This window comes from Phaseolus vulgaris, chromosome 3 (assembly GCF_051622355.1).
Source record: "Phaseolus vulgaris cultivar YP4 chromosome 3, ASM5162235v1, whole genome shotgun sequence".
Classification (NCBI taxonomy): Eukaryota; Viridiplantae; Streptophyta; class Magnoliopsida; order Fabales; family Fabaceae; genus Phaseolus; species Phaseolus vulgaris.
The window spans coordinates 54572016-54598374 of NC_143500.1; the positions used below are offsets into that span (position 1 = coordinate 54572016).

The window sequence follows — 26359 nt, forward strand, 5'->3', positions numbered from 1 at the left end:
TTCAATTCAGTTGAATTATACTATATTTTCACCAATATACATGTCAAATTTCATCCATGAAATGAATTTATGCAGTCTGAACATGAAAACCATTATGATAATTTAATGGAGTTCATAACAAAGACTAATTCAACAGTATGTGAGCATGTTTCACAACATTTCCTTCCATATTTTTTTCTCGAGGGTATAATTTGAGAGAGAAGTTTTGGGGAGAGTGTAGTCGTAGACTTCGAATTTGTAATCTTCCTTGTCTACAATTTATTATTACTAGATGTTGAAAGTTTCTTGGTCAATTGAAAAGTCAGACTAACAAATGTTTCAGAATCAAAACATGTTTAAGGTGAAGGGCAATTGTTAAGTATGAATTATGCAAGACATATTGGATATGTTAGGTTGTAAAGTGTAGGAAGTGCTTGGAGGAAGACATGTTATATTGTTGGACATCCCACATCGATTAGAGATAAAGACATTTCATTATATATAAATGGATGCAAACATCAACCTCATGAGCTGGTTTTATGGGATTGAGTTAGGCCTAAAGTCCACTTTGAAGATGGATGTAACATTATGAAAACAATTTTGTTTTTATTTTGAAAAAATATTTTTTTCATTTTTTATATTTAAATATGAGTAAAATCAAACAAAAGTTTTCGATCCTGTTCGGTACATAACCTATTAATAGAGAATAACATAACATTTTGTAACTAGAAGCAAAACAGAACCGGACACAAATATTACTCTAAATAAACATGCAAACAAAAAATAGGAGCATCCATTTTGTTTGTGTTCTGATACCATAAATATACTCCGCATAGTTAAGGAGGAGTCGACAGTTTATATACTTATTCCTCTTTTAATTTATTAAGATGTTTTTTAAGAACAAAATTGTGATGAAACACCGATCTCTAAAGCGGACAATACTTCAGATATGATGATTAATTCTAATAATGTTATCTCTCAGACTTAAAGTTGGAACAGAATTTTCAAGCAGTACAGGTTCAGCTAAAATGGCTAAGGGCCAGAATATGCTCCCAAAATTACATAAGTTTTTCTATCTTTTAAATTTTGATAGTAGCCCTTCAGAGAAAGTCATGTTTCACGGATTACCTGAGTATGATTCAGCACAAAACAACATAGTTGATTCACTTCTCTTCATCCCCTTCAATAGCTTTATATTTGGTGATTCCCGTGAGAAGTACACATTTCATCTAGGAAAATATAAGTACACACAACACACATCATTTTATCATTTTATTTGATTGGTTAGGCTCAAAATTCAGAATAAGCATAACAAGTTAATGTAGTTAAAAGATAAAAATCACATTAAAAATACACATCATTTCTGTAATGCAGCATTCATTATATATAGTAATTGTTGACAAGATTATAAGTAAAGCGGTTTATATTCAATTATGATATGAAAGAAGATGTTTAGAATATAAGAGGGGAATAAAGAATATAAGTTGTGAAACTCTATTTTTCATAAAAATAACCCAACCCAACTATAGATAAAAACAAGTAAGGAGGTAAGATGATAAATACAACTTAAATTGAAGGAGGTGGATTTGTCCCACTATAAGGAAAATTCCATGACACAATCTTTCATGATAGAAAGTGAAGTATATTTGTACATATTTGAGAAGCAATGAACACCAACTTACATAGCATACACTATTTCTCCACTGCTATCTAAGTCAAGGTCAGGATCTGAATCCATGTCCTCATCAATATCCAAGCTACCAGTAAGATCATGGTTGGGAGACTGAGATCCAGCTGCAGGAATTGTAGCCTCTCTGATTATCTGCATGATTTCTTCAATGCTTTGTGTTGGTTCATCACCCTCCTCAAACTCATTCTTCGTATTCCCATCCATCAGATCACTTGGAAGGTTCTTCAAAAACCACTCGTGGTTTCTGATCTCAGGAATACTTATTCTCTGTTGTACAAACAATTTTAGGTCCTATGTTAAATGTCAATCTCATCATCCTTCACACCAACATATGTAGTACAGACACGGATACAGAAATATGTATAATCTCTAAACTGTAGGATATGAGGACACAGATCTTATATAATTATGAATTATATAAATTGATAATAAAGATTTATGTGTACAAGTATTTCCAATTTTTTTTAGCAGAAAGAAGTTTTTCATGGTTGGTTCAAAAGGATTTATTTTTTATTTTTATAATCACAGTAAAAATTTATACAATAAATTTGAATTTTGAAAAAATTAATGTATTTCTTCTTTTTAAAATTGTGTTAGAATCATGTTCAAATTGTCAGAAATCCAACAAATATTTTTGAATTGGACACTTCATTTATATGCATCCTACGAGTGTCGGTGCCCCCACCTCTCTATGTATATCTCTTCTTTCCTTTCTCTCTTCATTTTCTCTCACTAATTCTTATTTGGGGTTTAGGGTTTAGGATTTATTGATCCTTAAGCTTGAAACTAACTCAAGGCACTTATGAGGTTAAGTGACTTCCATTATCCTATGCAATTTTAATCTCTAAATTTCTACACTATTTTGAAGTGAATATTGAAGAGGAGCTAACTGAAATTATCAAGCGCTCAAGTGAGTGTCCAATATGTGTGTCCGACACACTTGCCAATTAAAAGGAGTGTCCGAACCTCATAAATACCAAATAAAAGGAGATCAGTTTGTTGGCTATTATAATAATTAGCTTAAAACTCATTCATAACTATTTCTGATGGGTTGATTGGTTAACCATGATAATGCATGAAAGTTAAACAAATGTAGAAACGAAAAACTGACTTTTGCAGGATCAGCAACAAATATCCTTGATATGAGATGACGGCACTCGGAAGATATATGAACATAGTCTGGAATTGAGTACTGAACATTCAAAATCCTCTGCAAGCAACATGCATCAGTTTAGGAAAAGTAGTTCAATAAAAGTACCACATTTGATTCAAAATAGGTGCAGTTAGTTTACATGTATGGTCTTGCGGAAATTTTTAGGTTCCTCTGGATCCTCAAATGGATATGCACCCACCAACATGACATATAGGGTCACCCCACAAGACCACACATCTGCAATCTGACTCAAAAGTGAGTCTCAATATTAGTATAAAGTAAACAATTCAGATTGCAGTGCTGCGTTTATTCTATGAAACAAAGGTCTATATATAAGCTTATGAACATAAAAAGCTATCTATAAAAACTCAACCTAAATGAACAACATCTTCACAGCACAAGTTAGTTGAATTTTTCAAGTGATAGAAGTTACAACATACCTTGCCATCATATTCCTTCTTAAGCAAAACTTCTGGAGCGATATATGCAGGGGTTCCTACTGTAGATTTTGGTTGAGAATGTAGCACTGAGGACTGAAGAAGTACCACAATCAAGATGCATAGGTAATGCAAATTTATCCGTTATCAACAAATGTCAGATATGTCTTTTATATGAAAAAAAAAATGTCAGAAAAAAAGAATTCTAGACATTCTTGACCTTGGACTTGGAGAAAATCTACAAACTGATTAACTTTCTAAACAATGCCCAGTTGAAATTTTATCACCACATCCTGGAATGCAGATACATACTATAAACATGAAGCTCTCTACAAATAAAATAGTAATATAGTGTTGGAAATTTCTCCTTAATTTAGTGGGATATCATGACCAATGCATATTCAATGATGACCATTTCAAAAGTCTTGGAATTGTAACTCTCTTGAAAATGTGATAATCGTTAATTATCCACTATCTCTTTACGAAGAAGTTTTACTCTCATTCTCTATATAAAGGGAACTTGTGAGGAAAAGTAAGACAAACAAGTGAGAAGAGCAACGTAGAGAGTAAATGAGAGAATAAATATCCACCATAGTGTGATTAGAAATTATAGTAAGAAGCTACAGAGACATTGTATTTTATCCTTGTTAGGTGGGATTGAGTGTTATCTTCATAAAGTGAGAGAAACAAATATTGTAATCCTACTTTTATAATGAAGACATTTTCTTAACTAGGTTTCGTGAGTTTTAATTCCCTAAGTTAAGAATGTTTTCTCAAATTAAAAATTCTCGGTGTCATTATTCTATTTTGTTATATTTTTCTTTTATTTGTTTATTTTTTCCACAAGTGCCCGTTTTGTAGTTACACTAAAGAGGGAGAATCTGTTCTAATTTTTCGAATATATAGATAATGAACTTTACCTTTGAATAGCCAAAATCACAAATCTTCAAACGAGGAGCTGGACTACCATCCAACAATGTGTTCTCCAACTTCAAGTCGCGATGGCACACTTGCTTCATTAAAGAACACCATCAAACATAGAAATGTAAGTCACACATCTCATGATACCTTCTGAGCTAAAAATAACTGGTAAAATAAAGAGACTTGCACCAGTTTACAATTATATTTTTTTGCTTAAAACTTGCACTAGTTTATGAAAATGACGAGAATAATCTTTCTTCATATCATCAATTACAGATTGTATACTGGAGCAGGTTGTAAAAGTATCATTACTGTAAAATAAAAGACTACATGTGGTGAACTCAAGTACCATTGCATGACAATAGCTAACCCCTGATATAAGTTGTTGGAAGAAGAAGCGTGCCTGCAGCATAGAATTGCAGAGATTAAAGGCATATGCAGTGGCATTACACAAATGAATGAATGTAACATTTGAGAGAACCTCATCCTCACTGAACCTCCCTGCATTGCATATTCGCTCAAATAGCTCTCCTCCAGAAGCATATTCCATAACAATTGCCAAATGTGTTGGTGTCAATATAACCTAAAGTCACATAAGCAAAGCACTAATTACAATACTTCTAAGATAGGAACAAATAGGATGAGACATTAGGAGTTCACACACCTCCTTGAACCTCACAATATTGGGATGCCTCAGAGATCTGTGATTTATAATTTCCCTCTGTACATTTTCATCTATCTGTTAAGAAATGAGCATTATCCAGATTTTTACATTGAGGAGATCATAACAACCAAAAGTTCAACTTGAGTTATAGTAGCCAAAAGGAGTAACAACAATAACACGAATTCTATGAAAGCAACTACAAAGAAGCTCAGTTAACCAAAACAAGTGATCCTTGAAATCAGAATCTTTAGTTAATCAAAACACTCATAAATCATACGAAAAACCATTCCCAAGAAAGCAGCTTATCAAAATCTAAAACATATCACCCCTTTAGAATAAAAATCCTCACTCACACACTCAGTTCCAGACTTCCACCCCACATACAAGCACAAACTTGATTGACATGCACGTTTATTTTTTGGTTTCGGAAGCCATCCTGATTGAGATAGAATCAAACATTTGTAACACCTTTTAATTAATCAGTTTAGCTATTTTCTGTATATTTCGGGACATGAATGAGATTCTGTGATTCTTTAATTGTTATTATAACTGTCTTTACTATTTTAAGAAGTTCTTAGACTGACTTGTCCAGTACCGACCGATACAGGTTGGTTACGAAAAACTAGCCTCTTGTGCTAGAGCTGAGCCAAGTCTAGTTAGTTATTTAGTTAGTGGATTGATTTGCGTTATAAGTAGGAAAAGAAGGATAGAGAAGGTAGATGACAAACCTTTTCACCTCTCTCAATATACTTAACAGCAACAAGTTCCTCGGTGAGCTTGTCCCTCATGAGCCTGGCTACACCGAAGTTGCCAGAACCAATGTCACGCACAAGTTCGTAGCGATCACTGTCATGCATGATGGGCATATCCATTCCTGGCACAACAGTGATAGCAGAGGGATCCATTTGGTTTAAAAAAAGAAGTGTTTTTGAAGAAGAAGCAAAAGCAGAAAGGGTTTGACGTGGTTGGGTGTGGGCCAGTGGATTTAGAGTTGGTGGGTGAAGAAAGAGACCAGAAATGGTTCCACCCCGTGAAACCTTCACCAACCCAAATGAGTAACCATGCATATGCATATGCATAGAGTAGTAGTATCAGTAGCATAGCAGTACTTGCAATTTGGCGGTGACACACTCGTGAACTGTCTCTCTCTAGATGCTTCTCTGTTATATGCTGTCTTCTCTTCTCTTCACATTTTGTGCATACAACCTTTTATACCTTATCTTTACAATTACTAATACTATTTTCTTATTATTACAAATTATATACAACTCTTAATTGTGATTATACTTGTATTGACTGATAGTACCTACACAGTACATGAAACTGGATGTAACATGTTTTGATCCTTCGGTATCTCTTGTTTTCTTTTTACTCAGTTGGGAGTTAACTTGTAAGATTATCTATCACTCTATATAAGAATATATGATGTATTTGATAAAAACGTACTTTACTCCTTTGTAGATGGTTTATTTATAGTATTTGGTCATGTACCCTAAACCCTAAACCGAATCTATCATCAGTGTTAACTTGTTCCTAGGGAGGTTCTCTAATTTATCGAAAAGTTATCCGAATTTGGTGGAATGTGCTCCTGATTCTTAGAAAATCTCTGTAATTGCCTTAACTACTATTTATTATAACTATTCTAAATGCAGTCTAACATAATCGATCGGTCACAAAATCGAATGACATGACTTATCTGGTACCGACCGGTTTAGTGGTAGTATAATTTTTCACCGATAAAAAACATTATAGGGGAAGAATGAAAACTATAACAATTTTTTTATATTTATTGATATAATTGTTCTAAAAATAGGTTTTGGCGACACTTGAGAACTATTTTGTAATATTTTTATATGTTACGATAAATCTTGTATTGCCCATTGTTATATCTGTAAAATACAATCACAATTCTAAGAGTAACTGTCTTTATATCCATTATCAATATATACTTTCTCAGAAATTTATAACACTTTCAATGACAGATGTAACAAAATTTATCATCCTATGTGTTACTTATCTTTTAATGTTAATTTTTCTTTAAAATTGTATTGAATACAATATTATAAATCAGTTTTGCAAGTATGATTAATTTAGTTTAATATATCATATCACATCACAAACACAAATGTAAACAAATGATCTGATATAATTTTGAATTAATATATAATTTATTTAAAATATAATCAATATCTGTTGTAGGAATATTCTACTTTCTCAAATTTTTAGTCCAAAAACTGTCATAAATTCCACTAGTGGTGCTTTTTGATTTTTTTTTTTCAAATTCTCACATAGATTAGAGCTCTTCACTGTTTTTTATTTTCATTTTTGAGTTCTTATTGCTACTAAATCATTAGTTTCCATTATCTTCTTTAAATTTCAGTTTCCAAAATTTCGAAAAATTTATGTGCTGCGAAAAGAAATCTAGTGGTGTGAACAGTAATCTAGATCTGTTTCCAAATTTCATGATCTGTGGTGCGAAAAGCAAATTCTAGTGGTGCAATAGAAAACTTTATTCCATTTGCAATTTGAATCGAATTTTTCCAGTGGTGCGTTCCTCTTTTGCTGAGATTTTTGGTGCGAATTGGTTGCGATTTTTTTTTTTTCTGTGTTCGTCTTGTGTTAATTTCTTGGAGCGATTTTGGAGAGTTGTTTTTGGAGAACGGTGACGGTGCAAATGGAAGTGGTGCGGTGTTGGAAGAATCACGAACGTAGGTTTTGCGATTTCCGGCGAACGGAATCGGTGAACGGCGAAGATGATTGGAAAAGTATAAATCGTTTGAATTCAATGATTGAACCAGATTTCCAGAAGTCTCGCAAAAGTTAAAATCGGAGCTAACGGCGATTCTTATGGAACCACAATCAGGCTTCGCGCATGTGGCCTCGTCTTCAACTACGAAAGGCGCCGGAGGTGGAGTCGAAACTGGAATTGGAAGATTGAAAACAGAGAAGTTGATTTCTCAAGCAAAGAACGCTTTCGGTGGAGGTAATTCAACGTGAATTTTCGTTGCGGTGTATTGTTAATTGTTTCCACCATGTTCAATCAGTTACAGAGTTTGCGATTGGCAACATGCAGAGAAGGTGTTTGATAAATTGATTCAGTGCAGTTCTTTCGGAATCAAGTTTCTTTGTTTATCTGGTTTTGGAGTTTGCTGGAACAAAATTACAGTAACAGCTGTAGTGACTTTCGACATAACGTTTTTAATTTTGCTGAAAATTGTTGGTTGGTCTAGCTGTGCAAATTTTCTTTGAGAAGTTGGTGCAGTTATTTGATTCAGTGTTGGTTGAAATTACAATTGTTTTAGCTGCAGCGAGAGTTGAATTGGTGCAGCTGGAATAGATGTTTTATTGTAGAATTCAACTGTTAGTTGAATACACTGTTTTGATGCAGTGTAAATGGCAGCTGCTGGATTTTGATTGAATTAGTTTTATGCATTTGTATACCTTGACGAAAATTGTTTTCAATTTGTGAGTGTACTTTGATTCAGCTGTGCAGATTTGGTGCAGAATTCTAGTGCATTGATTTGATCTTATTGGAACCAAAGCAGAGGCAATTTTTGTAAAATCTGCAAACTGTTTCGTGAAATTGGTGAATAGTTGTGATTAGAAGTTTGCTTTTGAGAATTGAGAAATTTGGTCAATTCTTTTTTCTTAATCCAATCTAGTACCTATTATCTAGGAAATTCATTATTGATAACTTTTAATTTCTTGTTTCTATTTAATTTTTAGATAATCTTTGAGTTTGTCTCATCTCTAATATCTTGAGTTTAATTTTCTTAATTTTGAATTTTATTGACCTCTTGAGATGAAAATTATCTCTTAGCTATGATCTTTGGAAAAGATTGACTAACATTGCTATGTATCTTTTTACAAACCAGTAGTTCAAAAGAAAGAGTGATAAACACTTAAGAGGAGGATTTAGCAAGCTACAAATATTAAAGATCAAATTTTTTTTTTGTAAAATCATATTGTCACAAAACTGTCTTTTTCTTCTTCTTGGCATTGTAAAAGTTGTACACAGTAGTTAGAAATTATTTTTGGCCAAGTAGAGTAGGGTGCAAATAGAGAAAAGGAGTATGGTGTAAATAGGAAAAGAGAGTGTGTAAATAGGAAAATAGACGAGGATGACATAAAAGTCCACATGTTCTCTCCTCAGTGGAGAGAATTTTCCTCAAATGAAGACATACCCTTCACTCTCCCAAATGTAGAATGATGTCATTAAATTCATATTAATATTTTGTGGTAGTGTGAGTGCTAAAGTCTCCTTGGGCATAATGTAAATTACATGAATGTGTTGAATTTCTTTGTGATTTCTTTCCCAAACATTTTGATTTTGTCTTGTAAGATTTTGAGCTCGACTTGATATTGTTTTCTCATCGTCTCCAAGTTGTCTACTACCATTTTCTATATTGTTGTAAGACACTAATTGTTTTGGAGTTTGACATAAACAAGTGGAGAGGAATCTAATGAAGAAGTAGAAAAGGAACTTCAAGAATAAATAAAAGAAGTATTTGAAAGAAAAGAATAAAGAAAAAGATTCCAAAGGAGATTCACAAGAGACAAACTAAAAGAATTAGAAGAAAAAAATATATAAACATTAATTTTTGTAACTTTTATATTATAGAATATTTCTTTATTCTCTTGGAATATTTTATAATTCAAGAGACACTCTCAAAGGATACATTGTGGATGACCTTTAAAATATGAAGGGACACATGCAGAGTTTGTAACCAACACATGTCACTTTCAAGTCATATGATGGTTGAAACCCATTCACTTGGACCTTTCAAGATTGCATATTTTTGTATCTATTGGAGTAACTCATGTGCTTCACCTTAAATCTAGGAACTAACTCCTTAATTGAATCAAATTAAGGAATAATCCATATATCTTTTTCTTAATTTAAGGAGTCGCACATGTGTTTTGTTTAGTTAATAGTTAACTAAGTTTTTGTTATAAGATTAGTTAGTCTTAATTAGCCTAATAAATGCGCTTACGATTCTAAACTTTCAAGACACATGAAAGTGTCTCTTCCCATGCCATGACATTCCTTCTTCTAAAATCATTTTTGAAGGTTGAATAAAATTTCTCGTGAGTCATATTTGAGATTCTTAAGAGTTCTCTTTTCTTGCTTTGATTCTTATCTTGAAAAACTTTTTCAAGTGACAAATTTGCATGACTCTTATCCTTTAGGGTTTTTCTTGAAGGGAGTGTGTTCTATCCATTTATATTATTTAATCCATTTTCTATTTCATTTTACAATTTATTCTTATTCTTCTTTTTAGTTTGCTAAATGTCACAAATCTAACTTGTGGTTAGTCATTCGGTCACTATTAATTTTGTTCTAATGAGTTTGAATTCTCTAACACCTTTTAAATTAATTATATTCTGTCGTCTCTTAAAGATTACATCAAAATCTTAATGTCTTATTATGCAGTTATAAATCTTTATTTTACATTATTTAAAAGTATGAAATAAAAGATAATTTTTACATACAAACTCTTCTCATAACCTAATAAGATGTTATAAAAATAAAATCATTATGAAAGTATTGAATGCTAAAATAAATAATGTCTCAAATATCATTATTCATCTGTTTTGCATAATTGTGAAACATTTATATTTTACATAATTAATAAAAAAAAAGCATTATACACTAAAAAATGTTTTGAATAATTTGTCAAATTAATTAGATTTCTCATAATTTATCAAAAGTATACACTAAAAAAATGAGAAAAATAGGGAAGAACAATAAGACCTCACTGTTAATCATAATGAGAATCCATGAAGAGAAAGTGGTCCAACGTAAAAGCACCGCCGTTACGTATGCGGCGAACCGATTCTCTTTTTCTCTTCTTCTCATCATTTGCCACCGTCACGCCACTCTCCTCCAATTGCAACCATGCTCCTTCCACTTTTTCTTTTCTTTTCATCATATAAATTTCTCACAAAATACACTTTCTTATTCTTCTCTATTTTTCTATTTTTTATATTTTTCTTATACTCTATATATTTCAACGTGATTGTGGATTGCTTTATAGAGAAAAAAAAGTCAATTAAAGATCTTCTTGTTTTCTTTATGTGCTTTCGTGTTTGAAATAATTTCATAATATATTTTCTTTTCATTTTCGTTCTTGGCTGTTTGACTTGTTTATGTTTGTTGGCAAAGATCTAAAAATTTAAAATTTTGTGTCTTGTCTTAAGAATGCGATTTTTTTTTAAAGACGGTTATAATTGTATTTTGTTGTGTTAGTGTATCTTGATATGATATGTTATTATGATTGATGTGTTATAATGTCTGTTAGATCTCCAATTGATTAGGTGTTAAGAAATTTGATTTGGAATTTTTTATATAAAAATTGTGACACCCTGAATTATCTCATTTTATTTTATTTTTTTATCCCATGTTAAACTCCTTAACATCTGTTTAATAAATGAGACCTTAATTTCGATTATTTCTTACATGCGTTTTCGTACACGTTTCCAATTATTTCATAGTGTAACGATAATGGCTTTACCAAGTTTTGCCAAGTCACAGTTTGAATCTTATTCGTGGTCTTTTTTATGGCTAATGGATCTATGAATATCACGAATTTTCAAATTTCAATTCAGAATTTTGACATGACTTTAGAAGGAATTTTTTGTCTCTTTTTTTAAAAAAAAAAATCTGAAACTAATACACAGGAAAAAAAATTACGTTAACCCTAAAAAATATTAATTTTTTCTTCAATACCCTTAAGATAAAACAATAGCAAAATACATTGAAAAAATATAGAAAGTAGTATATTTATGCAATGAATGTGCAGAAACGCATGCAGGTTTCAATTGATTTTACTGTTATCTTAAAAAGCTTTTTTGGGATGGGTGAATTATAATGGTTGAATATTTGTCCGAAAGCAACCAAAATAAAAATGTGAGTCTGCAATACTCTTCTAATGGAAGCTATAATGCAAATTCTTGAACTGGAAAGTGACCCTTTTGCTGTCTCAGTGCACCATCACGTTGTGAGAATAACAACACTTATCATTATACTGTTGGTTATGCGCATGAAGCAACAGATCAAGCGTAAAATTCATTCCTCATAATTATCCACTGCAATTTTCCTTCCCAGTCAAACTTTCTCACTTACAAAATATAAATATATACACATACTATTACTGTATAGATAAAGGGGCCTAGATCGGGCCGGATAGTACCTGTGACTTGGCGTACAATTACTGATGTGTCGGTAATCTCCTAGTTGCTTCAAGTCTCCTTCCTCAAATGTTGATGCTCGGTCAGTCGAGAGTTATCTGCAAAAGATGTTTCGATGTTCAAATAAGTACTATAGTTTTAAGAGTGTGTTTTGGTCAATGGGAAAAACTTTCCTTATTTCTTCATGAAGGATCTTATTTATATACACTTGGTTATGGACCCTGGCGATCATGGGTCATGTATCAGTTATTAAGTGACATGAGTTGAGGTTCTTTAGTAATGAAGACATGTTTCATTCCATAATTAATTCATCGGAGATATTTTTCATGTATTTCAGAATATCATTTATGACTCACGAAATACGGTTATAACTCACAAAATATCGTTATGACTCACTTATTGCATATTTTATAATATTTTTTTGACCCGGTGAGTTAGTCACCGAGACCGACACTAGTTCATCGGGTCCGACACATATTTTTCACCCACAAAGACATATATGAAACCTTAGACACTCCTTATTTTTGTGGAAAACAAATTGTCCTGGCACCACTGCAATTTTGCTGATTAACTTTTGTCAGAAACAAATTTGATGGATAGAGTATGAGATTGTTCCATTCTTTTCTATTTATCACTCTTTATATATATAGAATGGCCTATAGAATAATAGTCCATCATTGTGTAAGAGAAGGAGGAAGTTTGAAATTGTAAGAGAATGTGTGGGAAGTTGTAGGCTTATGGATGGTGATGTGGAGAGATTGTGTTTGAAGAATTAAAAAGTTTGGAGGTGATTAACATGTTAGAAAAGGAGGAAAGAGGAGATATAAGAGCTAATGATGAATCATGATGTATTGTGTGTGTGTGTGACAGATGAGAATAAGTGGATTTGTTGCAAGGGCCAAACAAGAGCAACAATAATAATGTCAGAAACAAAACAATCTCTAAAAGAAGACAAGGACACCAAACTCTAAAAGCCAAAACCAGGTTCACAAAGTGGTGAAAAATGTTAGATGTACTATGAGTCATTATTTGAAAAGATTCCATGAGAAAGGGGCAAAAAATCAAGGCCCTTGTTATTATGATCACATGGATTGGGGACAAATAGATGCCTTCATGAAGGGGGAGAGGGAAAGACTGACACAAATGCAATTAACCCATGAATATGAGCTTGTCATCACGTGAAAGATGCTCTTATTTTGGTAGTTGGATGGGAGAATTTGTCTAAAGCTCTTATATAAGGTATCTTATGTTCTCTGGATCCAATCAAACACAAAGTTTCCCTTCTCTAACTTTCTTCCAACTCAAACCAAATTGCCCTCTTCACTGAACCTATTGTAAAGTTGAAGCTGACCTTCAGTTAATCTAACCACTTTTTCCTCATGAAATCACCAATCAAGAATCTATCAAATTTATACCATTACCTGTAATATCCTAATGTTAAATTTACTTTTACAGATTGTGCAGATCTAAATTCATAGATAATGTTGATTTGTTTTCTGTAGTGAGAGGATTATTATTACTAAACCAGACACATAAAAACACAAGTTGTACATATTATATCAGTAGTTAACAAGAAAGTTTTGGTCATAAAATTAACCAAAATCAGTGACCCTTTTGTTTTGTGAAGAAAGCTAGCTTGATAGAGGTAGAAAAGTGTGAAAATTGGGCAAGTAACTGTTACAGATACCATTTATTGGATTCCTATTTCAAGAGTATCTGCTGAAAATAGATTATGCTTTGCTTTGGACATAAAAGTTTGGAGGATTGGTTGGCAACTAGCTACAGCTACCCTTCCAGAAACCACTAGGTCAAGTAACCCCTCACCCACCACACCACCTTGTCTTTGTCACCAAGAATCAAAATTCCATATTTCCCACTTTGTTTCCACCTTTATTTTTCCTCCTTGAATTGACCTAATCAAATACTTTGTTCTGAGTTGAAATTTGAAAGATCCTTGCAACTCATGATCCAAGACCCCCTTCTTTTCCAATTCCTTGCTATCATTACTTTCATTGGAATAAGGATTCCCCTTTGACTGCTTTAGGGAATAACATAATAATAACCAAGCAATATCAGAAAGCTACGCCAACAACAAAATTACCATTCTGCACTTCACCATTCTTGGAAATTTTAATATCTCACCACCTCCTTTAGTACCATTATTTTAGTTCACACTTCATTACTGTTAACTTATTTTATACCTAGAAAAAACAAAGCACAATTGTGCACACATCTCAAATGGAAAGGTCACTTATTACACTACACTCCTTCTGCTAAAAATTATTTAGTCTGTTTTTACCCAATTTTCCCTTCCCAAAAGCACATTGATTTCAATAGTATCATATTTGACCCTATAATTAACCTGTTAATTAAATGTGCTATATCTATCTGATTGACTAGTTAGTGTCATCTAAGCTAACCTTTTGCATTAAAAAAATAATTTAAATTTATTCCATAAAATAAAGTAACCCTTCTGCTTAAAGTTTAATCCTTTTCCATTTTATAAAGAAGTACTTTTATAAGGGGGGAGATTTTTTTTAAAAGTTTTAAACTTTTTAAGATCTAATGAATGAAAATGGTGTTTTTAGGAGATGGGTAAATAAGGGATGTGGTGAGGATATAGAATTGTTATGAGGGTATTTTTGGAAATTGGGGTGAATTGTTTGTAGGTGTGGATTCTTTGATTGTAAGCATCCGACAAAAGCAGTGGAGATGCGGGAAACCGGAGGGAACAATTCAAACTGCATGGTTAAGATAAGAATAAGATATTATTATTAAATTCAATAACAATTATTATATTAAGCAATGAATAATAATATTAATAAAAATAAAGGTGTGAATCTTAATAAATAAAGAAAAAAAGGGGGAATTTGTGGAGGGAGGGAGATTCTTAATTCTGTTGAAGATAACTGGAATCTAACGGTTGTAAAAGGTTGTCTTTTTGAGCAATAAAAAAGCATTTAGAAAAAAAAACAGAAACAAAAAAGGAAAAAAGGCATCTTTCTGCTGTGTGCAATGTTCCAGACGTAATCTGAGGCAATATCGAAAGTGGGTCCACTGCAAAATTGGATTCCTTATCCCTAAACCGTGTTGAAATTGGCCCCAACCAAACACGCCCTAGCGCGTGCACCTCACGTGCCATGTGATTTTTACTTGGAGGTATCTCTGGCCAGGCTGGCATGGATTAGGATTATTCCACACCATCTTTCTACAACTTTCATTTTTATCTACAGTTACAAAATAGTTTAATATGCATAATTGTGTACGAATTGTACATCCTGAAAAGGAAATTAGTTCAAACCCTACTCCCATCTAACTTCTGTAAGATTCTTTTTTCCAAATTTAAACACTCTTTTGTCTTCTCAAAATTCTAAACATTCCCACTTCTTTATCCTTTTAACCTTTTTCAATTTCATAATTAAAAAAATTATTTGGTCTCAATTTGGGTTGAAATCAAGAGAATAATTGTTTTTTTTATCGGTATACGTGTCCTCTCTTCTCGTTGAGATGGTCTTTCTGCTCTCCTTTCACTCCCTTGCTTCTCGTCTTCGTGAACTCCATGCTCGAATGATACCTGCAAAAGACACTTCAACGTTCAAGTGAAATTTGATATTCGAAATTCGGTGTTATTAGTATTGAATGATGATGTACCTTATTCTTTAAATCTGTGTCTATTTATATGATTATCATGAATCTTTTATTATTGGATCGAATTAAAATTTTAGATTATGATTAAAGATGTATTAGCTAATGTTCGATCACTAATGTATCATGTTAAACTTCTCTTTACACATAATAAATTCATTTTATTAGCTCCAATAATTCCAATTGTTCAACTAGAAAAATTATTATATTCACAAGTTCAATGCAATGGTGAAAAAAAAAATCTATTCATCAGAAATTATGGGCAATGTTTTTTTAAGTGTAAGCCAGATACATATGTTTCTTTTTCTTTTCTGGTGGCATCTAAAATATCATGGTGAATGTACAACATTGTATATTATTGCAACTTACCAAACTCATCAATCAATGGCAGACTAATTCCTGAAAATATCTTGGTGATTTGATTATGAGATGTGACTTATTGTTTTGAAAATAAAAAACTAGGGTTTAAATGAATGGAAGTAGATAAGAGTCAAATCTATGGTAGGACGATATAAAATTTTATCAAATGCCATGATCAAAAAGACTCTTCTGTAAGTAGAATAAATAAATCAAGTTTTTGCTTTAGAGTTTTATGGTCACTTAAGGATTCCCAAATTTTAAATTTTGAAGATGATAATTTCACTTTCGTGTTATTCATTTATACAAAACTCAACAAATTATTATTTAGTTAAAATTTGGTGAAAATCTAACAAAAATTAATCACTAAATAATTTTTCAGGAGTTGTTACCTTTTTTAAGATGACAATTTTATTGTGCTGAATAGACATAATCAAGTTATTTAGACAACATTAACATTAGTATCAAACACATTATTCAATAGTGTCAAAGTTTCATATGAAAAGAAACTTAAACTCACCAAAATCAGAACCAAGAATACTTTAGGGAATAGTTTTCAACAACCTTCAAATACATCATTTTGACCTTCATATTTTGCCCATTAATCGTTTAAAAAACACAAAAGAATATTACACGATTTCTGAAAAAATAAAATAAAAATTAAAAAAAAGTGGTACATCAAACATATTATTTCATTACCAAAAAAAAAAATGAAAAACGTATTTCTCAAACACAAATTATCCATTTCTCTAACATTTTGTTAAATTCAGAAAAAAAATTACATAATATTGTGAAAAAATCCTTTCTAGACTTGAAAATGACTCTGATACCATGTTATGGAGTGAACTTTGATCATAACTCAACTCCATAAAACCAACTCACAAGATTGAGGTTTACACCCACTTATATACAATGAAAGACTATAATTTCTAGTCGATGTGGGATCTCCAACACCTTCTAGTTTGATGGGAGAGATTCTAGTGTTTTTGCTTTATAGTTTGAGTGAGTATATCACTTATATGAATTATTATTATTTTACTTTTACAATATTTTTTAACATTATTATAAGATAGAAGTGGAAGATATTAAATAGTATAAAATGTTGTTATTAATTTTGTTATTAAAGGAGATAAATTAGGGTATTTTGGGACCACTAAAGGATTAGACACCTTGTCACCATTTATCTTTATTCTCTGCGTCAAAGATTCTCCAATATCGTTTTAAAGATTATTCTTTATCACTCACATTTTTTTCAAAATTGGTTCCAAAATAGTTAGCTAAATATTATTTGTTAAAGGAAACTGCTAAAATAAGTTGCATAATTAGAAGTCAATTAGATTATTAATTAAGAGACTGAAAGATAATTGTTCAAGAGATAATAATCATTTTTTAATTAAATAGGTATTCACTGTTTATATACGAAAGTAATAACTATTGCAAGGATAAAAGTGATGTCAGAAGAAGAGAACGCATTTTTCTATTTTTAAAAATATATATGCTCTGTGCATATAGTTTGTTAAACAGCACCACAATTTTTCTATTCACACGTGGTGACTTCTTAAAAGGTAAATTAAATGAAATTTTAATAAATATTAATTTAAATAAATAAAAAATTTAAAAGTGTTAATTATATATTATAGTTATTACATAAATATTAATTAAGTAATATATCAATGATAAAATAAATAATACATAATGGATACCTGATACCTAAAGTAACTACTTGGATGTTTTGTAATGGGTGGAACATTTATCTTGACTACGGTAAAAAATTAGGTTTAAAATTTCTCATAAATGCATGTGCAGTAAATTTGTTAACTTATGTTTTATTTATAGAAAGTATTTTCATTGGTATAATAGATTTCTATCTATTTTTTTTAAAGTATTTACAAATAAGTATAGATTATTTATGTATTGTTTTTGTTAATATATGAGTTTTAGTCTAATTTTTCTATTTTTTTAATTTTTTTTTAATAATATACTATCATTGAGAATTTTTATAAAAATAATAATTAAATATACATTCATATTGAATTAAAAGATAACACATTAAGCATGTGCCGGTCAATTACGGTTACTTTGAAAAAGTATGAATTGAAAGGTGAAAATATTTGAATCCATGACTTATTAAAATTTACTTATTATTCAGCATCTTCCTTATATTTACATAATATGGATATGAGCTAAATTAATTAATTTGAAGAGATTAAGGTTTTATATATATGAATAATATTGTATTTAATTGAGCATGAAAATTGAAAAAAAACAAAGTACACGTGTTGGAATCTCCATGAACATATATTATTCCAGCTTTGGTAGGCTTCTCCTTGGAAAAGCAGATTATTCTTGACTTAAATTAAAACCAAGATGCAAATGATGGTTCTTTCTTTGTTTTTGACAAAAGATACAAAATAGTTTATAATATCGTATTAAAATAACTTATCATCATTTGACTGGACCAAACTATTTTTGCTCATTCGCTGTAATGCAACATGCTATATTAAATATTCAAAAACAAAATAGCTGAATCCTATTCTTAAAATAAATAAACATTATTACACTTTTTTTATGAGAGAGATCAATAATCTAAACTATGAATTGAAAACTACATATAAAAGTGAGACAAATTTTTTAGTTTTTATATTTTTTTTATTGGTAGTTGGGTTCGCATGATACTTGTAAGTCTGGTACTCGATCAGAGTCTATCAACACAATTAAATTGAGTATGTCTAAATAAAATATTAACAAGACTAATTAATGATTAAGTTCTATGTAGATCGAGGATCATAGAGACGAGGAGTAGAAAAACCTAAGAACTAAAAGAAGATAAAATGTGATTTCTTTTTACTTCCTTCACTTACCCTTTTTCGATTTTACAAAGAAAGCTTTTCATTTTCCCTCTGAACAAACTAGGTTCATTGTGAACTCAATTGATTGAGATAACCTATATATATCATCCTTAGGATCAACACTAAAAAGGAAGAAGAGAGAGTTTCAAAACACACTCATACAAGTAGAAAAAACCAGGAGGAAAGAGGATTTTGTATAGAGTGAAAAAGTTACTCCCATAACAAAATGACATGTTGCAAAATGCAGACCTACCCATACTGAGAAATGATACAAAATATCATATTCATCCAAAAAATGGAAAGTTTGCCTTTCAAATCAATTATCACAATCTCATAAACCCTTTTTAAAATTTGAAACATTGATCTCAATGGTGTGAAAATCAACTAATATCTTCCTTAGAAGGCATACAAAGCTTAACCCAAATTTAAAAGATTAAAAATATATTATACATAAAATATTATCTCAATTATTGTAATTTCAATTTCAAGAAAAAAAAAGAGAATCTTTAGTTCCTACATAACAAAACAAAAAAAAGTTTGAATGAGGGAAAAAGTATAATAAAAAGAGTTTTATAAGAAAATAAAGACGTGAATTTAAGATGTAGAAAAAGAATATTTAGAGATTAAAGAATGTTTATGTAAAGTTAGGAAATAATAGTGTTGTTGAGGAAAATAATAATAATAATAATAATATTAATAGTTTTGGGAAAAAGAAAAAAAAAAGGTTTAGAGAGATGTTGGATTAAATACGCGAGGACCCGAAAGTGACTTTTAAAAGGTTGTTCGTCGTCGTTGCTATCGTCTATTTTCCACAGAATCTTGGCCTTCTCAATTTTGCCTTCACATCGAAACCACTTTTCTTATTTTCTCTTTATTATTCGCAATTCCACTTTCTTCCATTTTCGTTCCTATTTATTTCTTTATTCCTTTCCTTCTCTCACTGTTTCTTCATCTTCTTCTTCTTCTTCTTCTTCTTCTTCTTCTTCTTCTTCTTCTTCAAACAAAATCTGAATCTGACCGTTCACCACACAACACACACACGATCCAATGGGTTCGGTTCCGGCAGAACTGAGCTTGGATTTGAGACCCTCCTTTGTCCCCAAAACCATCACCGATTTCCTCCGCCACCTCTCCTCCGCCTCCGACCGCCTCGCCACTCTCCACGATTTCCTCGCGCGCTTGGAAGACGAGCTCCGCAAGATCCACGCCTTCAAGCGCGAGCTTCCTCTCTCCATGCTCCTCTTAAACGACGGTTAGTTCACTTCCGTTTCCTTCTTTTTTCCTCTCGCTCTCTTCTTCTTCCTCTTCCTCTTCCTCCCAATTCACACTCCTTTTCTTTCTTTTTTCCTCTCCGTCGCAGCAATTTCACTTCTCAAGGCGGAATCGCAGAAATGCCGGCCGCGTGATTCTCCGCCGGCGTTGGAGGAGTTCATTCCCTTGAAGAAGGAGCATGATCGTAACGACGGGAATAACCATAATGATGATAATGACAATGATAACGAATGCAGGGATAAGAGGAATTGGTTGAGTTCTGTTCAGCTTTGGAATAACACTACCACTAATAACAATGCATCCGATCGGAAACAGCAGCAACAACTTCATAAATTAGAAACCAAGGTAGAATAACTAAACCACGCGAAAATCTTGATGCACTTGGTTGTGTTGTGTTGTCTGTAGTTCCAGTGTTGCTTTTCCTATCCCAATTTGACTGGAAATCATGTAATTCTGTGTGGATGAAAACGTGGTTTATTTATGAAGCGGTTTTTTACGCAAAAAGGGAAAGAAAGTAATACGTGGATGCACCGAGATTTTGTTTCTGATTATCCTTGTTCAAGCAATCAGGGAGTAATGCTAAAGAGTGTTTTTTTTTTTGTTTGTTGGTGATGACAGAAAATTGAAGAAGGGCAATCTGTTGGTGAGGATCCTTTTCAGTCGTGTAGCAATAGAAATGGAGGAAGAAGGGCGTTTATGCCTTTCTCTAGGCCCTCATCTTCTTCATCTTCTGTGCCGGTGGCAACAATGGGCCTGGCTGCTGCAACCAAAGAAGAGAAGGAAGAGAGTGTTATGAATAGGCTTTGTCTTCAGACCCCTTCTTCTGTGAAAGAGGGGTGTGGTTCAAGGGGATCCAGAAGCAGTTCCAACAGGGCTGTTTCTTCTTCTTCTCCTCCTACGGTTCACCCCAGTTTGAGGGCATCATCGCTTCAGCAGACTGCCAGGAAGCAGAGGAGATGCTGGTCCCCTGAGTTGCACAGACGATTTGTTAATGCTTTGCAGAAACTAGGAGGTTCTCAGGGTAAGAAGTTGATTTTTTTTATTTGTTTGTTGTTTATTCAATCTTGGTATGGAATTGAATTTTGATCCATGTATATTTCACTTTCTTAAACTAGAAATGATGTTACTTTATATTTCTGATATGGGCTTTCATAATAAAAGACTCAATTCTAATCAATTTGGAAACAATAGGTTAGTAGAAAAATCCAAGAATTTGATGCTGGAATTTGTTAAAATTATAGATGTTGGTTGAAGTTAGGTAGTGTTTGTTCTGTTAGTTCACGTGTAAAGTTGTTACTTAAAGTTGGATCAGGAGACAGATGCATAGGAGTTTACATATGTCGTATTATCTGTCAATCAGTAGGTTCATTAGGCCAAAACTAAATTATTCATCACGACATGTTATATTGAAGCTTGTTTGGTTAATTTGTTCTGTCAATTGCAGCAGCAACACCAAAACAAATTAGAGAGCTGATGCAGGTTGATGGCCTGACTAACGATGAAGTGAAAAGCCACTTACAAGTGAGTTTTTAGCATTTTCTTGGTCCTTTTAACTGCTTATTAATTGTTTGGTGAGGAGGCATTGGGGAAAAGTTTGAAGCTAAGATTTTGATGTGTGATGAAGTTTGGATTGGAATTGATGATTTGGTTATGTATGATTGCAGAAATACCGACTTCATACGCGGAGAGTTCCATCAGCAAGTGGTAATCAGCCAGTTGTGGTTCTTGGAGGTTTGTGGATGTCTCAAGATCAGTACAACGAGTCCTCAAAAGTTAGCAGTTCAGGATCAGGTTCTCCTCAAAGTCCCCTTCATTTGACTGCAGGGTCTGGAGGGGGAACATCCCCAAGCATGGAAGATGATGAAGATGCAAGATCCGAGAGTTATAGTTGGAAAAGTCATATGCACAAACCTGGAAAAGTTGATGTATAGGATACCACTCTCCACCATGAATTTTGCAGATAAAAGTATACATGGGAGGAGTTTTACAACTACATAAGAATAATACATGATACATAAAAAAAAGAGGGTCAAAGAAAAGAGGCTGTTGGAGTTTTTGAAGGCTTTCTATACTGAATGAGTTTTGATATGAAACTCCAAATTAAAATATCCTTTCCCTTCACTTCAAGAATTCGTATCATAAAATTCTTTCATTTCTTCTTTCTGTGACTTTCTGTGACGAAAACTCTCTCATGCCCAAGAACAAATTAATCACTCCAATATTTGTTTGGGTGGACATTGCCTTCTCTATTCACCCAATTATTTCTTTCTCATACTTTTATTTACGCAAATAAATTACTTCACAAATTTCAGATATATATTTCCATAATCCTTCCTTTTCTCCTCCTACATTCTTTTCACCATGCTTACTTCTCTGCACAAAAACTTCTCTGCCATTTCAATACTGTGAAACTGGCTGAAGGATATGTTTTTTCAATAATCTTAATGTTAAAAATCATAACAATAACATAATTTATTTGAATAAGAACTTAATACAAGGTAGAATTGCATGAACTGATTTTCAAGATAGAAAATTTGATTATTTCTTAAAACAAATAAGCACCCGAACCGTGTTCAATAATTATATAATTTTGATATAAAATATAAATGCCAAAGAAAAATAATCAAGGCCTTCATCAGCTAATTAACAATAAAATTACATTTTTGAGCAATAATATTTAAACTACTTGTAAATTTTGTATGTTTCTAATTTTTAAATGAATAAAAATATAAATAAATCACTATTCTGGAGGTGCAAATATTATGCTTAGCCTCATTTTATGGTTTGTTGATTTTATATAGTGGTTGTTTTTCATGACTTTATTTTCGTCAAGCATATTAAAGTATTCTAATTTGGCAGGCAATAAATTACTTTTTCTCATGGTCAAAAATTGAAGGGTTTTTTTTTCTCAAATATAATTTCTTCCACTCAAATAAATCTTGGAATCCAACTTAACATATAATATTGGAAAATGTCAAATAATTCAACTCAAACCGACGTACGTTAATATAAAATATATAGTTAATGATGAAGTAAACAAATATTAAAATTAAGACTTTAATTAAGGTTTTTTCTTTCACAGTGCATGGAAAAGTTATTTTTTTAATGCTGTTTAAAGTTTTAATTAATTTTGCTTTTCTGTTTTAGTTTTAGCATGTTAAATTTGTTTCATGTTTTAGCATATGAAACCTAATAAATGAAGTTACACGCGTCAAACTCTTGGAACTGTTTTATTTGTTGTGTTCCTTCTTCATTCATTTGCATCTCCCTAAGTCATCTTATCTTCTATAATTATTTCGTGTGTCATTATCTCTCAGATACTGTATCCAACCTCATTAATGATGGCTTCTTGTTATTTTTAATTTAATAACAATTCTAATAAATTATTTAGGTTTTTTCATTGGATTGTGTTTTTTCGATCGATGTTGGAATTAAGAGAATGATTGTCTTTTTTTTCATCGGTTGGTCTATTCTTTTTCAGTGTAAACTCCTCGTACTTCTTTTGTCTTTCTACCTCTCTCTCGTGAACTTGAAACTCAGATGATACTTACAAAATGTACTTCGATGTTTAAGTAAGATTTCGGTATTCGATACTCGATATTTTCAGTGTATAATGATGACGTACATGATTCTTAAAATTTGTGTCTATCTATATGATTATCATGGATCATTTGTTATTGGGTTAGTTAAGAACCTGTTACCTAATGTTTAGTTGTTTGATTAGTCTTGCTAATCTTCTTAGGATATAGTGGTGTCAGTCGATCTGAACTGGGCATTAAACTTCTATTCCACCGTCGGTCCTGACGAGTATATATTCAAATAGTTTTGTTTAATATTGTTTATTATAATTAAAAGTATTATTTAAAGAAAAAAAATGTTTTAATTTGTATTTGATTGCAGTGAGTATTTGAATTAGTGAAAGGCTTGAACTTGAAACCTAACCCTAGTATCCCACATGGGAGAAAAAAAAATGTTTATGAATTATGAAGGATGTAGGTTCATGCATGACAAAAGAGTCAGTTTCAGAAACAAAATTATATAGTGGAGAATCTTGCTAAGAAAATAATGAAGGACCCCACACTGATATTCATTCATAATTATGGCATGCATTGGGTGTTTGGTGAAATGCGTGAGTGAAAGAAAATCATAGAATCTCTTTACACCTTCTAATTCTAAACCAGGTTCAGCTTATCCAACCAACCATACCATAATTTTAAATATATCTTCTTCCTTTCAATACAACAAATGCATACATTTTTATCTAACTACATCACATCTATTATCAATCTTGTCCTTTTCTTTTCTTTTTTTCTCTCTAAAAACAAAAATATCTATTTCAATTCAAAATCTTATTCTAAAAAAAATAATCTTTGGTCTTAATTTTTCCCTATCTCTCTATTCACATACTTAAAAACAAACTTTTTAAGTTATGCCATATGATGCTCTCATTGGTGCTTCTAATTAATATCTCTTTTTTATATAATAAAATTGTATTTGATTTTTTTATGATTGTATATATTTTAATATACCCATTTTATGTCACTTTGGCCTTTTTATGCCATAAAGTATATTGGGTTACAAAATAGTAGTACCATAAATATTTCTTTTGAACTTTTATGCATATGATGATTATATATAGATCATATATAATATTTTTTTTCCACTAACAACCTAACTTGCATTGTGTTACATCTTAGTTTTTATTTTATTATACTAATTCCAAATATTTAATCTTAAAAGATGTAACATCATGAACTTTTACCCAACAAATTATTTTAATTCCCAATATTTTCAACCAAAGTTATAATTATATAATCCACCTTAAACTTTATTTGTCAGGTAAGAAAAATAAGTGACAATTTCGGGTTACAATAAAAAAAAAACATATTTAAGGCTATATAACCCACATGTCTTACACCTGTTCACGTGAAAATCTTAGGGTTTTCAATTTGTCTCCCCAAAAGTGAAATTAATTTAAAGTCAACTAATTAGATCTGAGAAAATCTTAACAATATTCTCTTATGCACAGTGATGAATAGTATAAACTGAAGAATGAGCAATGACATGGAAGATAATATATATATAGAAACATGGTGTGTGGTCCTAGAAGAGGAAGAGAAAAAGATTTGTTGAAAAAGATTTGTTAAAAAAGATTCTGTGAAAGAGGAGAAAAGTGGTGTTTTTCCATGTTCATAATATGAATGGCATGATTCATGAATATGTATGAAAGAAGGAAAAGGCCAACCACCTCCTACCAATACACAATCAATTTTCTTCATCTTTTCACCTAATTTTCCTTCCTTCCTTCTCTTCTTTCTTTCTCTGCAATTTCTTCACAATCTTTTGAATAAGATGGAACATGAACCTCCAGACAAATTTGTTCATAACCCTTCTTTTCTATAATAATTCCCACAAAATCATAAAATAGAAATAATTTTATAAACAAAAAATAATTAGTTGTTATAGTAACTAAATTAGAAACCATTTTAGGACTAAATAAATTTTTGGTTTCTAAATTAGTTTATATTATTGTGAAATGGCTTCTAAATTAGTATTTAATTAGCCACCAAAGTTTTTGCTACCAAATTTAGAATCTAAATAATTGGTAATTAAAACCTTGGTTGCTAATTAGATGCCAATTTAGAAACTATTTAACAATAATAGAAACTAATTTAAAAACCAGGTCTCTAATTTAGTTACTTTTTGGTATCTAAAAATTGATTTCTATTTGATGATTTTCTTGTAGTGCCCTTAATCTAAAATTGTGGACTTCTTTTTTTTAAACGTTGTTCAGATTGATAAATAGTTTCTAAATTTGTATCTAATTAGCTACCAATATTTTTACTACCAAATTTAGAATTTAAATAATTAGTAGTTAAAACTTTGGTATCTAATTAGATACCAATTTAAAACTATTTATCAAAACTAGAAACTAATTTAGAAACCAATCATTTTTTTAATCTCTAAAATGATATATAATTTAGTCAATATAACAACTAATTATTTTTTGTATCTAAAATTGGTTTCTATCTAATGATTTTCTTGTAGTGTTCTAACTATAAAACTTTTTTGTGTGTTCATCATCACATCTATTGAATGTTGTAACATCTTGCAAACAAAATTATTAAACTTGGGTAATATATTTTGTTTAAGGTTAAATTAAATTTTTGGCTTAATTAAATTTCATCTTTTGCCCTCCAA

General features: G+C 31.3%; 2 protein-coding genes and 1 long non-coding RNA gene across 6 annotated transcripts; 2 read left to right on the plus strand and 1 right to left on the minus strand.

Annotated features, from left to right (window-relative positions):
* Nucleotides 1-908: 908 nt before the first annotated feature.
* LOC137808759 (serine/threonine-protein kinase SRK2E) lies at nucleotides 909-6027 on the minus strand. Of its 3 annotated transcripts, XM_068610026.2 has the most exons (10): nucleotides 5573-6027; nucleotides 4845-4919; nucleotides 4662-4763; nucleotides 4530-4583; nucleotides 4180-4272; nucleotides 3263-3355; nucleotides 2962-3066; nucleotides 2781-2879; nucleotides 1662-1936; nucleotides 909-1208 (listed from the first exon to the last, which is right to left on the minus strand). In XM_068610026.2, exons 1-10 carry the CDS (start codon nucleotides 5921-5923, stop codon nucleotides 1205-1207), a joined length of 1251 nt encoding a protein of 416 aa, XP_068466127.1. In that variant the 5' UTR covers nucleotides 5924-6027; the 3' UTR covers nucleotides 909-1204. The 3 variants fall into 3 exon arrangements, with proteins under 3 accessions (XP_068466127.1, XP_090156049.1, XP_090156048.1); XM_090299923.1 differs by lacking the exon at nucleotides 909-1208 and having other exon boundaries at nucleotides 1460-1936; XM_090299922.1 differs by lacking the exon at nucleotides 909-1208 and having other exon boundaries at nucleotides 1460-1936; nucleotides 4530-4763.
* Nucleotides 6028-7405: 1378 nt separating this feature from the next.
* On the plus strand, nucleotides 7406-8385 carry LOC137808761 (uncharacterized). Its single transcript, XR_011080732.2, has 2 exons — nucleotides 7406-7827; nucleotides 7918-8385. It is a non-coding gene; the product is annotated as an uncharacterized LOC137808761 (long non-coding RNA).
* Nucleotides 8386-19640: 11255 nt separating this feature from the next.
* On the plus strand, nucleotides 19641-22291 carry LOC137808762 (transcription factor HHO6). Of its 2 annotated transcripts, none has more exons than XM_068610029.2 (5): nucleotides 19641-20138; nucleotides 20247-20503; nucleotides 20777-21179; nucleotides 21603-21679; nucleotides 21823-22291. In XM_068610029.2, exons 1-5 carry the CDS (start codon nucleotides 19934-19936, stop codon nucleotides 22087-22089), a joined length of 1209 nt encoding a protein of 402 aa, XP_068466130.2. In that variant the 5' UTR covers nucleotides 19641-19933; the 3' UTR covers nucleotides 22090-22291. The 2 variants fall into 2 exon arrangements, with proteins under 2 accessions (XP_068466130.2, XP_068466131.2); XM_068610030.2 differs by having other exon boundaries at nucleotides 19687-20138; nucleotides 21606-21679.
* The last annotated feature ends 4068 nt before the right edge of the window (nucleotides 22292-26359 follow it).